Here is a 13,619-nt window from a genome sequence, read left to right on the forward strand (position 1 = left end):
ATGAAATGTATGATGGTCGGTTATGTGTAATTTTGGTGTTTGTAAATTGGTAAAATTTATAATCATTTCCCCAATGTAAGAAACTGAATAAACTCATTGGATTCTATATCGTTAAAGGATTTTGGTATATCACATGTGTATCAACTCATGTATGTCGTCAACTCAAAATAAACAAATCATGATAATGACAAGAAAACACTTTCAAAGAAATAAGTTTGTCTGAATTTTAATTGATTTTCCTTTAGTACTATCTAAAGAATGATTACTCATTAGCCTTCTTTACTTCCATAACATAGAGCACTGGTTTTTGTGAATTAGGATTCGAAATTCAACCTTTGGATGGATTGCTTTACAAAATTGGGTTAGTTTTCACACAAAACAGCCAAAAAATAAGCTAACTTTTTTTTTAGAAACATACGATAAAGAGGCTTTTGCGGCCCAAACAGCTCTCAACCTTGCACCCAGGCCCTTGATTAGCATGTCACATAACTAGTGCAACTGAAGCCGTAGAAGAATGGGACGAGGCAATACGCACTCCAAGGATCCTTCTGACAACACATGTCGTGCTTGTAACATCCCCGGTGCCAACAACAATCTCCACAAACCCATGACCAGCACCGACAGCTTGGACCACACATGCCAGTACAATAATTATTTTGTGGATCGCTTGTCAAACTGCAGCGCTTCTGTCTTTCACCATGCTTATCAGCGGATTCATCATCTAAGTCGTGCACAGCCTCCTGTCTCAGCTCGGCTGGAATCTGAAAGTCCGAAGTCTTGAGAAGATTGAAGCAAAGGGCATGAAATGGCTTCAGAATATCCAACTGGGTAGAGTTGTCGTTCAGCGCTACGGACACGAGTTCAAGAAGTTGGATTTCTTGAACGTTATGTAACTCCCGTGTGGCTTGTTGATAATGACTTTTCAGCGTCTCAAGTTCTGTGGGCGTCTCCTCAGTAGTTTGGTTCATCGTCAGACTCAGAAACTCACGAAGCTCATGTGGAACCCTGGGAATGTTGTCGGGAACATAGATCATCGACGGACCATGTCTGTAAAGTATTAGCACGGCATTGTCATTTAATCATCATCATCATTGACATTAACTTGTTATTGTTATTATCATCATCATCACTATTATTATTATCTGTTATTATTAATCGTAGTTTTGTTTTGACAGTATAAACTTTCGTGTTCAGTAAGCAGGTTTTATTTATACTTTTACCCCCTCTCTCCTATGTGTGAAATCCTGCGTTTTAGCTTTGCTGCAGTTCTTGACTAGTTTATGAATGTAAAACAACTGAGGTGCAACACGTACTTTTTATAATTGATCAAAAGCAGGGTATTGTTCCGAAACGACCAAGATAACAAGACGGGACGGGACGGGACGGGACAGGAAGAAATGATGGCAATCTATAAGTAACTTTTTTAAAAAAAAAAGTCCCTTTTAACTGTTATCGTTCCCTCACCAGCCCGCAACTGATTGTGACTTACCCGATGAATCCTTGGTCTAAAACATTGTAGTAGAACATGTTTGAACCAAGTTCCTGGAAAAACACAATTGCTTCTCCTGTCGTCTTCAGCAATTTCATGAAGCCTTTGCGAACGCCAAAACAAATGCCCAAGGTTTGATTGTAGTTGTAGCACCCTTTGACCTGTTGTTCTGAGTAGCTCTCCAAGTGCAGCCCTTGAACGTTAGGTTTACAATCAGAACTTACTATCACTAAGCACAGAACTGCGGCGACTGAAAGCATGAAAATTGCAGCATTTGAAGTAGCCATTTTACACGGCTTCAATAGTTCAGTGTTTCTGACTGAAGCCTGGTTACTCCATTGGCTTATTAAGTTAGCTTAAGAGTTCCTTTTCAGCCTTTAATGAGCCTTGATGATAATTCGCTCGTTTGTTTACTTCCCGGCTGAGGCTTCAGTTAAGCGCTTCCTTAGTTGATAAAATTTAGACAAACAATTCCTCCGTATATGACATGTTTTCATTAAATTAATATCAGCAGTATTATTTTGTTTACATAGTAACATGACAAATTTAATATTGTGTACCTAGAAGGAAGCACTTTGATCAAATTGTACGTTTTGTTACTTGTTAAATTAAATTTAAATCGTATGGTTCAAGGAAACTACAGCTCACTTAGACGCCTTCTTCTTGTCGTTTCGATTGTTGTTGTAGTGCTGTGGTACACTAACATGGCCTTAACATGGCAACAGCCAAACTAATTAAGGAACTGAGAACTGATATTTCTATCAATATTTTACTTCCAATCGGTATTCTTCAGATACCACGAGCTCCAACTTATTCACGAACATTATAACTTCGTTTGCGAATATATTCTTACCATCAGCCCGCGGCGACAAGTCCAAATGTAGCCCGCTATTTATAAATCACCCAATAGCCAATCAGAGTACGAGGATTCTCAATAACAAAATACCAATTCAGCAATCGGTAATGTCAATTAATTTTCAAGAAGCTTCACGAAGACAGGGTCATCAGCTTCCCGGCACCAGCTTGTCGGAACGTTGACTAAAAACGAATGGCTTCCGTTCAGCAAAAAATTAATTCTTCTTGTTTTTCGCTTGTAAATTTAGATTGGTAAATGTTTCACGTCTCAGTGACGTCCCCTCGTATATCCGCATAGAATAAGTGAGAAACTTCTGAATTAGAGAAACTGGTAGAAATCCACGTCATAATCAGTCACATTCACTGTGTGTTTGTAGAAAGACTACAAGTGCTATCATACAAGGACCGTTTCATATAGCGGTTGGTTAAGGATCGTTAAGGCTGACTGTTGTGTCAAATACTTAAGATAGGATCATGTAACGCAGCGCAGTGAATCAACAACTTAACTTCCCACACACCTGGAAAATTATAAGATCCGTACTTTTGAAAAAGGTTTAAAAGGAGCTATGTTAACAATAATCATCCGGCATTTGGCCCGAACATATTCACTATTATTTGTCCACGGACATTATTTTTGTCCAAATAAAAAAAGAGAAACAGGGAGAAATAATTGTTTTGGACAGACTGGTTACGTATTCTGCGTATTCATTTTGACATGTCACAGGATTACCCAAACGGAGAAGCCTCGAGTAAAAACTGACATGTCATAGTGATCATAAAAACATTGACATCCATTAAGCCTCTAAACAGAATACACGGATATTTGTCTTGCACATCGTGATCTGTTCCTCGAAGTTCACAGTTTTCCTCGAGGCTTCGCTAAAAGCAAGTCGCCTCTAGGAACAAATAACAGCCCCGGGTAGATATATTTTCGCGCCAAATTGAGATTATTTTTAATATTTCCCCCAGTACGTTTTGGCTGCAGCAATTATTCAGAGCGTGCACTGATGTAAATCGCCAGTGGGTGAAGTGTTCGATGCATTATAAGTCACGATATAAAGTAATTTTTTACAAATTTTGCAAAATTCCCTCGAATTTTACGGAAACCTTAGAAAGGAGTTGGATCAGAGTTAAAAAGAATCGGGAAGATTGAGAAACCAAGCAATAACCTTGCAAGAGAAACATGAGAAAATATAAGCCATTAAAAATAATATGTGTTTATTTCTTTTTTAGTAGGTAGGGGGTCATCGCCGCCTTTGATCTAAATTGGTTCCTTCACACCCTCAAAACAATAACACTAGCCAATCGCCGCATTCACATCGGCGGGTCTCTTTGATCTAAATCTGATAACGCCGGCAACATATTGTCTTTTTTTCTTTGATCTAAATCGTCTTACATTGTTCTAAATTGTCTTAATTGGTTTAAAATCAATATGTCATTGACACGTATTTCACGCTCTAGTGCCACTAGCTAAATAGTTAATTGAAGTCGCGGCTCATTAATTTTTTATTTTACGGCTGACTGCACCTAACGAAAGACTTAATTCAAGTCACGGTTCATTAATGTTTTATTTTACGGCCGAGTGCACCTAGCTAAAGACTAAAATTGAAGTCACGGTTCATTAATTTTTTATTTTACGGCTGAGTGCACCTAGCGAAAGACTTAACAATAGTCACGAGAAATACTTCACAGGGAAGTATTTGGTAGTTTTGTTTCAATTTTAAACGTTGCGCACGTCCTTCGTGAAACACATCTTTCCTGTACAAAAAAAAACTTTACAATTTTTTTAACATTGAACTAGTGATCAGCACTCTGCGAACTGTAGTTGTAAAACAAACTTGTTTTATTCTCCTATGCGTTTCGTCCAACTGTCGCCTTCTTAGTAGTAAATCTGTGGTCCTGCGCCAAAGAAACTGTGAACAGGGTTGTTTGGCATCATATTATACCCATTGCACACGGTCTAACCTTGTCCGAACATTTCTCTTAGGTTTAAGTCCGATATGAACTTTACTGCGCAATACCGATTGTCTGATCTTCGGTTTATTTGATCTTCAAACATCTAAAATGATCTTTATCTTAAAAGTTAGGTTGGTTTGGCTTCATCTAAAAACCATTAAGCACGGCTTAACCGTATCGGAACATTTCTCTCAGGTTTAATTGTGATAAACAGTTTAGTGCGCAAAGCAAACTGCGTTTGATCTTCAAATATCCAAAATGCTCTTGACCTTCATACTAAGGATGGTTTAGCATCATATAAAATCCATTCAGCAAGGTCTAACCGTGTCGGAACATTTCTCTCAGGTTTAAGTCGGATATAAACTTTGCTGCGCAAGGCAGAGTTTGTTTGATCTTCAAATACCTAAAATGCTATTGAACTTCAGAGTAAGGATGGTTTAGCATCATTTAAAAACCATTAAGCACGGCCTAACCGTGTCGAAACATTTCTCTCATGTTTAAGTCGGATATGAACTTTGCTGCGCAAGGCACAATTTGTTTGATCTTCAAATATCTTATATGATAAATACCTTCAAAGTAAGGGTGGTTAAGCATCATATATAATCCATCAAGCATGGCCTAACCGTGTCGGAACATTTCTCTCATGTTTAACTGGGATATAAACTTTGCTGCGCAAGGCAGAGTTTGTTTGATCTTTTAATATCTAAAATGATCTTTACTTCAATGTAAGAATGGTTTAGCATCATTTAAAAACCATTAAGCACGGCCTAACCGTGTCGTAACATTTCTCTCATGTTTAAGTGGGATATAAACTTTGCTGCGCAAGGCAGAGTTCGTTTGATCTTTTAATATCTAAAATGATCTTTACTTCAATGTAAGGTTGGTTAGCATCATTTAAAACCCATTAAGCACGGTCTAACCGTGTCGGAACATTTCTCTTATGTTTAAGTGGGATATAAACTTTGCTGCGCAATACACATTTTGTTTGATCTTTTAATATCTAAAATGATCTTTATCTTCTTAGTAAGGATGGTTTAGCATCATTTAAAAACCATTAAGCACGGCCTAACCGTGTCGGAACATTTCCCTCATGTTTAAGTGGGGTATAAACTTTACTGCGCAAGGCAGAGTTTGTTTGATCTTTAAATATCTACAATGATCTTTACTTCAATGTAAGGATGGTTTAGCATCATTTAAAACTCATTAAGCACGGCCTAACCGTGTCGGAACATTTCTCTCATGTTTAAGTCGGATAAAAACTTTACTGCGCAAGGGAGAGTTTGTTTGATCTTTTAATATCTAAAATGATCTTTACTTCAATGTAAGGATGGTTAAGCATTATATATAATCCATCAAGCACGGCCTAACCGTGTCGGAACATTTCTCTCAGGTTTAAGTCGGATAAAAACTTTGCTGCGCAAGACACAGTTTGTTTGATCTTTAAATATCCAAAATGCTCTTGACCTTCATACTTAGGATGGTTTAGCATCATATAAAATCCATTCAGCAAGGTCTAACCGTGTCGGAACATTTCTCTCAGGTTTAAGTCGGATATAAACTTTAATGCGCAAGGCAGAGTTTGATTGATCTTTTAATATCTACAATGATCTTTATTTTCAAAGTAAGGGTGGTTTAGCATCATTAAAAAACCATTAAGCACGGTCTCACCGTGTCGGAACTTTTCTCTCAGGTTTAAGTCTGATACAAAGTTTACTGCGCAAAGCAAACTGCGCTTGATCTTCAAATATCTAAAATGCTATTGAACTTCAAAGTAAGGATGGTTTATTATCATATATAATCCATTGAGCAAGGTCTAACCGTTTCGAAACATTTCTCTCATGTTTAAGTCGGATAAATGCTCTGCTGCGCAAGGCACAGTTTGTTTGATCTTCAAATATCTAACATGATCTTTCTCTTCAAAGTAAGGGTGGTTAAGCATCATATATAATCCACTGAGCAAGGCCTAACCGTATTGGAACATTTCTCTCTTGTTTAAGTCGGATATAAACTTTGCTGCGCAATACACATTTTGTTTGATCTTTTAATATCTAAAATGATCTTTATTTTCAAAGTAAGGATGGTTTAGCATCATTTAAAACCATTGAGCGACTGGAAAGCCTGGCAGGATTTTCTCGATGCTGCAAAGGCGCTCAACGAAACGTTGCTGTAGCGTGCGGCCAGTTTCGGCGATGCAGATCGTAGAACAACGGCGGCAAGAGATGCCATACACTGAGCCAGTTATTTTGAGATGAAAGCATCCTTGATAACGATAAAGCATTTGGGATCCTGCAGGGCGCAGTCAAGAGAATTTGATCACGGGTGCGGCAGCTAGCGTGCGTGCATGGAAAAGTTCCCACGTTAAGACCAGACTGGCTACTGTCGGTGGTGTAAACTAAGACGACGTGCTATTAAAAAAAGCCCGAAACGTTTGGAACGCTATTTTGTTAAATTGGCACTTTAAACTCGAACACGAGAACTTTATTTTTTACGCTTTAAAGTACAAGTGTCACACAGCCAAGAATTTCTACTTGCTGGAGAGTTGATCAATCGAGAAAGGGTAGTTGCGATATTTACAATGCATATTGCTTTCTATTTCACCTTGGAAGGTCTTCAGCCACAATTACTCTCTTGATAGCACATTTTAAAAATACGAGGGGGTAAAGAATTTGTAGGCCCGGGCCTACGGGCCTATAGGCTAGATACGCCCCTGATCTTTACTTCAGTGTAAGGGTGGCTTAGCATCATTTTAAACCCATTAATCACCATCTCACCGTGTCGGAACATTTCTCTCAAGTTTAAATCTGATAAAACGTTTACTGCGCAAAGCAAACTGCGTTTAATCTTCAAATATCTAAAATGCTATTGAACTTCAAAGTAAGGGTTGTTTTGCATCATATATAATCCATTGAGCAAGGCCTAACTGTATTGGAACATTTCTCTCATGTTTAATGCGGATATAAACTTTGCTGCGCAATACAGATTTTGTTTGATCTTTTAATATCTAAAATGATCTTTATTTTCAAAGTAAGGATGGTTTAGCATCATTTAAAAACCATTATGCACGGTTTAACCGTGTCGGAACATTTCTCTCAGGTTTAAGTCGGATATAAACTTTGCTGCGCAAGGCAGAGTTTGTTTGATCTTTTAATATCTACAATGATCTTTACTTCAATGTAAGGATGGTTAGCATCATTTAAAACCCATTAGGCACGGTCTAACCGTGTCGGAACATTTCTCTCAGGTTTAAGTCGAATATAAACTTTGCTGCGCAAGGCACAATTTGTTTGATCTTTAAATATCTAAAATGATCTTTATCTTCTTAGTAAGGATAGTTTAGCATCATTTAAAAACCATTAAGCACGGCCTAACCGTGTCGTAACATTTCTCTCATGTTTAAGTGGGGTATAAACTTTACTGCGCAAGGCAGAGTTTGTTTGATCTTTTAATATCTACAATGATCGTTACATCAAAGTAAGGATGGTTAGCATCATTTAAAACCCATTAAGCACGGCCTAACCGTGTCGGAACATTTCCCTCATGTTTAAGTGGGGTATAAACTTTACGGCGCAAGGCAGAGTTTGTTTGATCTTTTAATATCTACAATGATCTTTACTTCAATGTAAGGATGGTTCGCATCATTTAAAACCCATTTAGCACGGTCTAACCGTGTCGTAACATTTCTCTCAGGTTTATGACTGATAAAAAGTTTACTGCGCAAAGCAAACTGCGTTTGATCTCCAAATATCTAAAATACTCTTGACCTTCAAAGTAAAGATGGTTTATTATCATACAAAATCCATCGAACACGGCATAACCGTGTCGGAATATTTCTCTCTTGTTTAAGTCGGATAAAAACATTACTGCGCAAGGCAGAGTTTGTTTGATCTTTTAATATCTAAAATGATCTTTACTTCAATGTAAGGATGGTTAAGCATTATATATAATCCATCAAGCACGGCCTAACCGTGTCGGAACATTTCTCTCAGGTTTAAGTCGGATAAAAACTTTGCTGCGCAAGACACAGTTTGTTTGATCTTTAAATATCCAAAATGCTCTTGACCTTCATACTTAGGATGGTTTAGCATCATATAAAATCCATTCAGCAAGGTCTAACCGTGTCGGAACATTTCTCTCAGGTTTAAGTCGGATATAAACTTTGATGCGCAAGGCAGAGTTTGATTGATCTTTTAATATCTACAATGATCTTTATTTTCAAAGTAAGGGTGGTTTAGCATCATTAAAAAACCATTAAGCACGGTCTCACCGTGTAAGAACATTTCTCTCATGTTTAAGTGGGATATAAACTTTGCTGCGCAAGGCAGAGTTTGTTTGATCTTCTAATATCTACAATGATCTTTTACTTCAATGTAAGGATGGTTTAGCATCATTTAAAAACCATCAAGCACGGCTTAACCGTGTCGGAACATTTCTCTCAGGTTTAAGTCTGATACAAAGTTTACTGCGCAAAGCAAACTGCGCTTGATCTTCAAATATCTAAAATGCTATTGAACTTCAAAGTAAGGATGGTTTATTATCATATATAATCCATTGAGCAAGGTCTAACCGTTTCGAAACATTTCTCTCATGTTTAAGTCGGATAAAAGCTCTGCTGCGCAAGGCACAGTTTGTTTGATCTTCAAATATCTAACATGATCTTTCTCTTCAAAGTAAGGATGGTTAAGCATCATATATAATCCATTGAGCAAGGCCTAACCGTATTGGAACATTTCTCTCTTGTTTAAGTCGGATATAAACTTTGCTGCGCAATACACATTTTGTTTGATCTTTTAATATCTAAAATGATCTTTATTTTCAAAGTAAGGATGGTTTAGCATCATTTAAAACCATTGAGCAAGGTCTAACCGTGTCGGAACATTTCTCTCAGGTTTAAGTCGAATATAAACTTTGCTGCGCAAGGCACAATTTGTTTGATCTTTAAATATCTACAATGATCTTTATTTTCAAAGTAGGGATGGTTTAGCATCATTTAAAAAACCATTAAGCACGGTTAAACCGTGTCATAACATTTCTCTCAGGTTTAAGTCGAATATAAACTTTGCTGCGCAAGGCACAATTTGTTTGTTCTTTAAATATCTACAATGATCTTTACTTTAATGTATAGGTGGCTTAGCATCATTTAAAACCCATTAAGCACGGTCTCACCGTGTGGGAACATTTCTCTCAGGTTTAAGTCTGATAAAACTTTTACTGTGCAAAGCAAACTGCGTTTGATCTTCAAATATCCAAAATGCTATTATCATACAAAATCCATTGAGCAAGGTCTAACCGTGTCGGAACATTTCTCTCAGGTTTAATTCGGATAAAAGCTTTGCTGCGCAAGGCACAGTTTGTTTGATCTTCAAATATCTTAAATGATAAATACCTTCAAAGTAAGGGTGGTTAAGCATTATATATAATCCATCAAGCACGGCCTAACCGTGTCGGAACATTTCTCTCATGTTTAAGTGGGATATGAACTTTGCTGCGCAAGGCAGAGTTTGTTTGATCTTTTAATATCTAAAATGATCTTTACTTCAATGTATGGATGGTTTAGCATCATTTAAAAACCATTAAGCACGCTCTAACCGTGTCGGAACATTTCTCTCAGGTTTATGTCTGATAAAAAGTTTACTGCGCAAAGCAAACTGCGTTTGATCTCCAAATATCTAAAATGCTCTTGACCTTCAAAGTAAAGATGGTTTATTATCATACAAAATCCATCGAACACGGCATAACCGTGTCAGAATATTTCTCTCTTGTTTAAGTCGGATAAAAACTTTGCTGCGCAAGGCAACGTTTGTTTGATCTTTTAATATCTAAAATGATCTTGACCTTCAAAGTAAGGGTGGTTTAGCATAAATCTTTTCTTCGCAATACACAATTGCTGTTGATCTTTGAAGTAATGGTTGTTTAGCATCATGTAAAACCCATTTATCACGGCCTTATCATTTAAAATATCATATCTCCGCTCAATGCAAAAATTAAATTAAATTGACAAAACACTGCCGTCATTTACTGGAAAACGCTTTATTGAATGACGTATTTGTGATAAGTTGTGTTGATTTCTATATGCATCAACGTTCAGCGAATAAAAATGAATAAAAGTAAACGGAAGGGGGAAAAAAAGAAGAAATGATTTGAACAGCGGACAGCGTTAACAAGGCGGACGGTAAAGCCACCGTTTAGTTATGCTGTCCACTCCACTGATTGCTTGCTCCCTTAGCGCTGCATGAAGACCACCTTGCATGTATCTTTGCATGCTTTGTATGTCTTTCCAGCGACCACCTTCTGCAATAGTCGTATCGTCAGCCCCGCATCGCCTAGCCCATTTAGCGTGACTATGTCTCGAACTGTGTGTGGTGTACTGTTTGTAATCCGCACCCTCTGAAAGAAAAGTGTAATTGTTAATCCCTTTGTTAAAAGTTTTGTTTTCGTTCCTTAATGAACCCTTACATGTATGTTATTGAGTGACCGAAATTAATTTTAAGAAAACATGTGCAAAATACTGCACTACTGTTAACTTCAATTACGTTTTAAAATCCACTTTACCTATATTTATCCCAGCATTTCCCATTATAAGCTGGTATATTTGCGACACATCCTTCACCGTCAGAGCTCTTCCATCTACGAGAAAAGCAATATGATTAATGACATTTTTTTTATTTTTCGTCGTTTGTCCACAACGCAGGAAAGGTACAAGAAATGGCCTTTTTAGTTACCTTTGTCCTGCGTTTTCCCCTTTGGAAGAAGAACTTCCAGAAACGGGGGGATTATCCAGCCTTTATCCGGCTGGGGCGGGAAAGGTGACCTCTTCCCTTCGCAAGTACAAGGCAAACATCATTAGAAACATGCACCAAAGTCGCAGTGCTTCTATCCTGGATATCCGATAAGGTTTGTCCATATATATGCCAATATGCTTCCCATTCACTGCGTTATTTGGGCACACCAAGCGGGATTTATCACTCTTGGTCTAAGGCGCGCATTGCTCAAGTTGTCAGCAGTTGCCAGAAATTGAATACTTTAGCGTTTACGAGCATGCAAATGGTAAGAAGAAGCCAAATGAGAAGCATTCTAGCTGGGGAAAATTGCAAAAAACTACAGAACATTATATGCGAGGATGTTACCGATTTTTACTTACGCCGACTTGTGGAGAAACTTCCAACTGCATCCACAGACGATAGAACTACGCCTGATGTCGAATTATTTGCCCCCATACCCACTGCCACTGCCAACCATATCGAAACTGGAGGAAATTGACGTACGCGTTGTACTTTATCAAAACCAACAAGAATATTAACATTAAATAACACCGGATGGTTGAACTTTATGATAATTAAAAACGAGCAACCATTGACTGTTTCATCGCAACTATCAGCAAGAAAGTTACAACAGCGAGTAAGCATCAAATTAGCACCTACTTAGCATCACATCTACGTGTGTGTCACCCCCACACTTAGGAAGTGAGCCGACTATAAGGAAGTGATTATGTTAAAAATGTGAAGTACGAGATTAAGATATCATTCCCTGATGAGTGTTTCTCGCTAGGGAGAATGACCCATTTCAAGTATGACATGCGTTAAGTATAAAATTGAAACAAAATTACCAACTTTGTGGATAAAGATTAAAATGCGAGATCAAACCCTCTCTCTGATTGCCCTTGAAGTATTTCTCTTTCTAATGGTCGAGAGAAATGTGCGATTTCATGAAGGGCGTGCGCTGAGTATTGAAATTGAATTAAAACTACCGATTTTGCAGGCAGAGAGCATTTTGAAAATTGCACGATCATACACTCTATCCGTTTCAATGGCTTTTATAGGATGCTAGCCCACCCTTACTTTAAAGATCAAGAGCATTTAGGATATCTGAAGATCAAACAAAGTTTATTTTGCGCAGTAAAGCTGATTTCCGAGTTAGACCTGAGAGAAATGTGCCGACACGGTAAGGCCGTGCTTAATAGTTTTTTTTATGATGATACACCAACCTTAATTTGAAAGTTTTTATCCGACTTAAACCTGAGAGAAATGCTCCGACGCGGTAAGGCCGTGATAAATGGGTATAATATGATGCCAAACTACCCTTACTTTAAAGGCCCAAAGCATTTTAGATATTCAAAGATCAAAGAAATTTTGTCTTGCGCAGTAAAGTTTATATCATACTAAAACCTAAAAGAAATGTTCGGACAAGGTTTTGCCGTGGGCAATGGGTACAATATGATGCCAAACTACCCTTACTTTAAAGGTCAAGAGCGTGTTCAATTTTCAAAGATCAAACACGGTTTCTTTTGCCAGTTAACTTTTTATCCGACTTAAACGTGAGAGAAATGTTCCGACACGATTAAGCCGTGCTCCATGGGTTTTATATGATACCAAACATTTCCTCCTGCGCATTCAAGGTTTTATCCGACTTAAACCTGAGACCTTTAACCGTTACCTTTAAGTTCAAGAGTATTTTAGATATTTGAAGATCAAACAAAGTTTATTTTGCGCAGTAAAGCTAATTTCCAAGTTAGACCTGGGAGAAATGTGCCGACGCGGTAAGGCAGTGATAAATGGGTTTTATATGATGCCAACTAACCTTACCATTAAGTTCAAGAGCAAGTTAGATATTTGAAGATCAAACACATTTCCTTTTGCGCATTCAAGTTTTTATCCGACTTAAACCTGAGAGAAATGCTCCGACGCGGTAAGGCCGTGATAAATGGGTATAATATGTTGCCAAACTACCCTCACCTTTAAGTTCAAGAGCATTTTAGATATTTGGAGATCAAACAAAGTTTATTTTGCGCATTCAAGTTTTTATCCCACTTAAACCTGAGAGAAATGCTCCGACGGGGTAAGGCCGTGATAAATGGGTATAATATGATGCCAAACTACCCTTACCTTTAAGTTCAATAGCATTTTAGATATTTAAAGATCAAACACATTTCTTTTTGCGCGTTCAAGTTTTTACCCGACTTAAACCTGAGAGAAATGCTCCGACGCGGTAAGGCCGTGATGAATGGGTTTTATATGATGCAAAACTACCCTCACCTTTAAGTTCAAGAGCATGTTAGATATTTAAAGATCAAACACATTTCTTTTTGCGCATTCAAGTTTTTATCCGACTTAAACCTGAGAGAAATGCTCCGGCGCGGTAAGGCCGTGATAAATGGGTTTTATATGATGCCAAACTACCCTCACCTTTAAGTTCAAGAGCATGTTAGATATTTAAAGATCAAATACATTTCCTTGTGCGCATTCAAGATTTTATCCGACTTAAACCTGAGAGAAATGCTCCGACGGGGTAAGGCCGTGATGAATGGGTTTTATATGATGCCAAA

At 37.7% G+C, this 13,619-nt stretch overlaps 1 protein-coding gene across 1 annotated transcript; it reads right to left on the bottom strand.

Annotated features, from left to right (window-relative positions):
- Nucleotides 1-450: 450 nt before the first annotated feature.
- On the bottom strand, nt 451-1,922 carry LOC144634895 (uncharacterized). Its single transcript, XM_078493941.1, has 2 exons — nt 1,490-1,922; nt 451-1,047 (listed from the first exon to the last, which is right to left on the bottom strand). The coding sequence occupies exons 1-2, from the start codon at nt 1,774-1,776 to the stop codon at nt 474-476; spliced, it is 861 nt and encodes a 286-aa protein (XP_078350067.1). The 5' UTR covers nt 1,777-1,922; the 3' UTR covers nt 451-473.
- Nucleotides 1,923-13,619: the final 11,697 nt, after the last annotated feature.

This window comes from Oculina patagonica, chromosome 13 (genome assembly GCF_052425735.1).
Source record: "Oculina patagonica isolate OP01 chromosome 13, crgOcupat, whole genome shotgun sequence".
NCBI lineage: Eukaryota > Metazoa > Cnidaria > Anthozoa > Scleractinia > Oculinidae > Oculina > Oculina patagonica.

What these genes read in the sequence shown, in the direction of transcription:
- LOC144634895 (XM_078493941.1), bottom strand. Translation starts at nt 1,776, where the DNA reads ATGGCTACTTCAAATGCTGCAATTTTCATGCTTTCAGTCGCCGCAGTT. An exon ending in TTAGACCAAGGATTCATCGG is followed by an intron (nt 1,048 to 1,489) that starts GTAAGTCACAAT and finishes AATACTTTACAG; the next exon opens with ACATGGTCCGTCGATGATCT.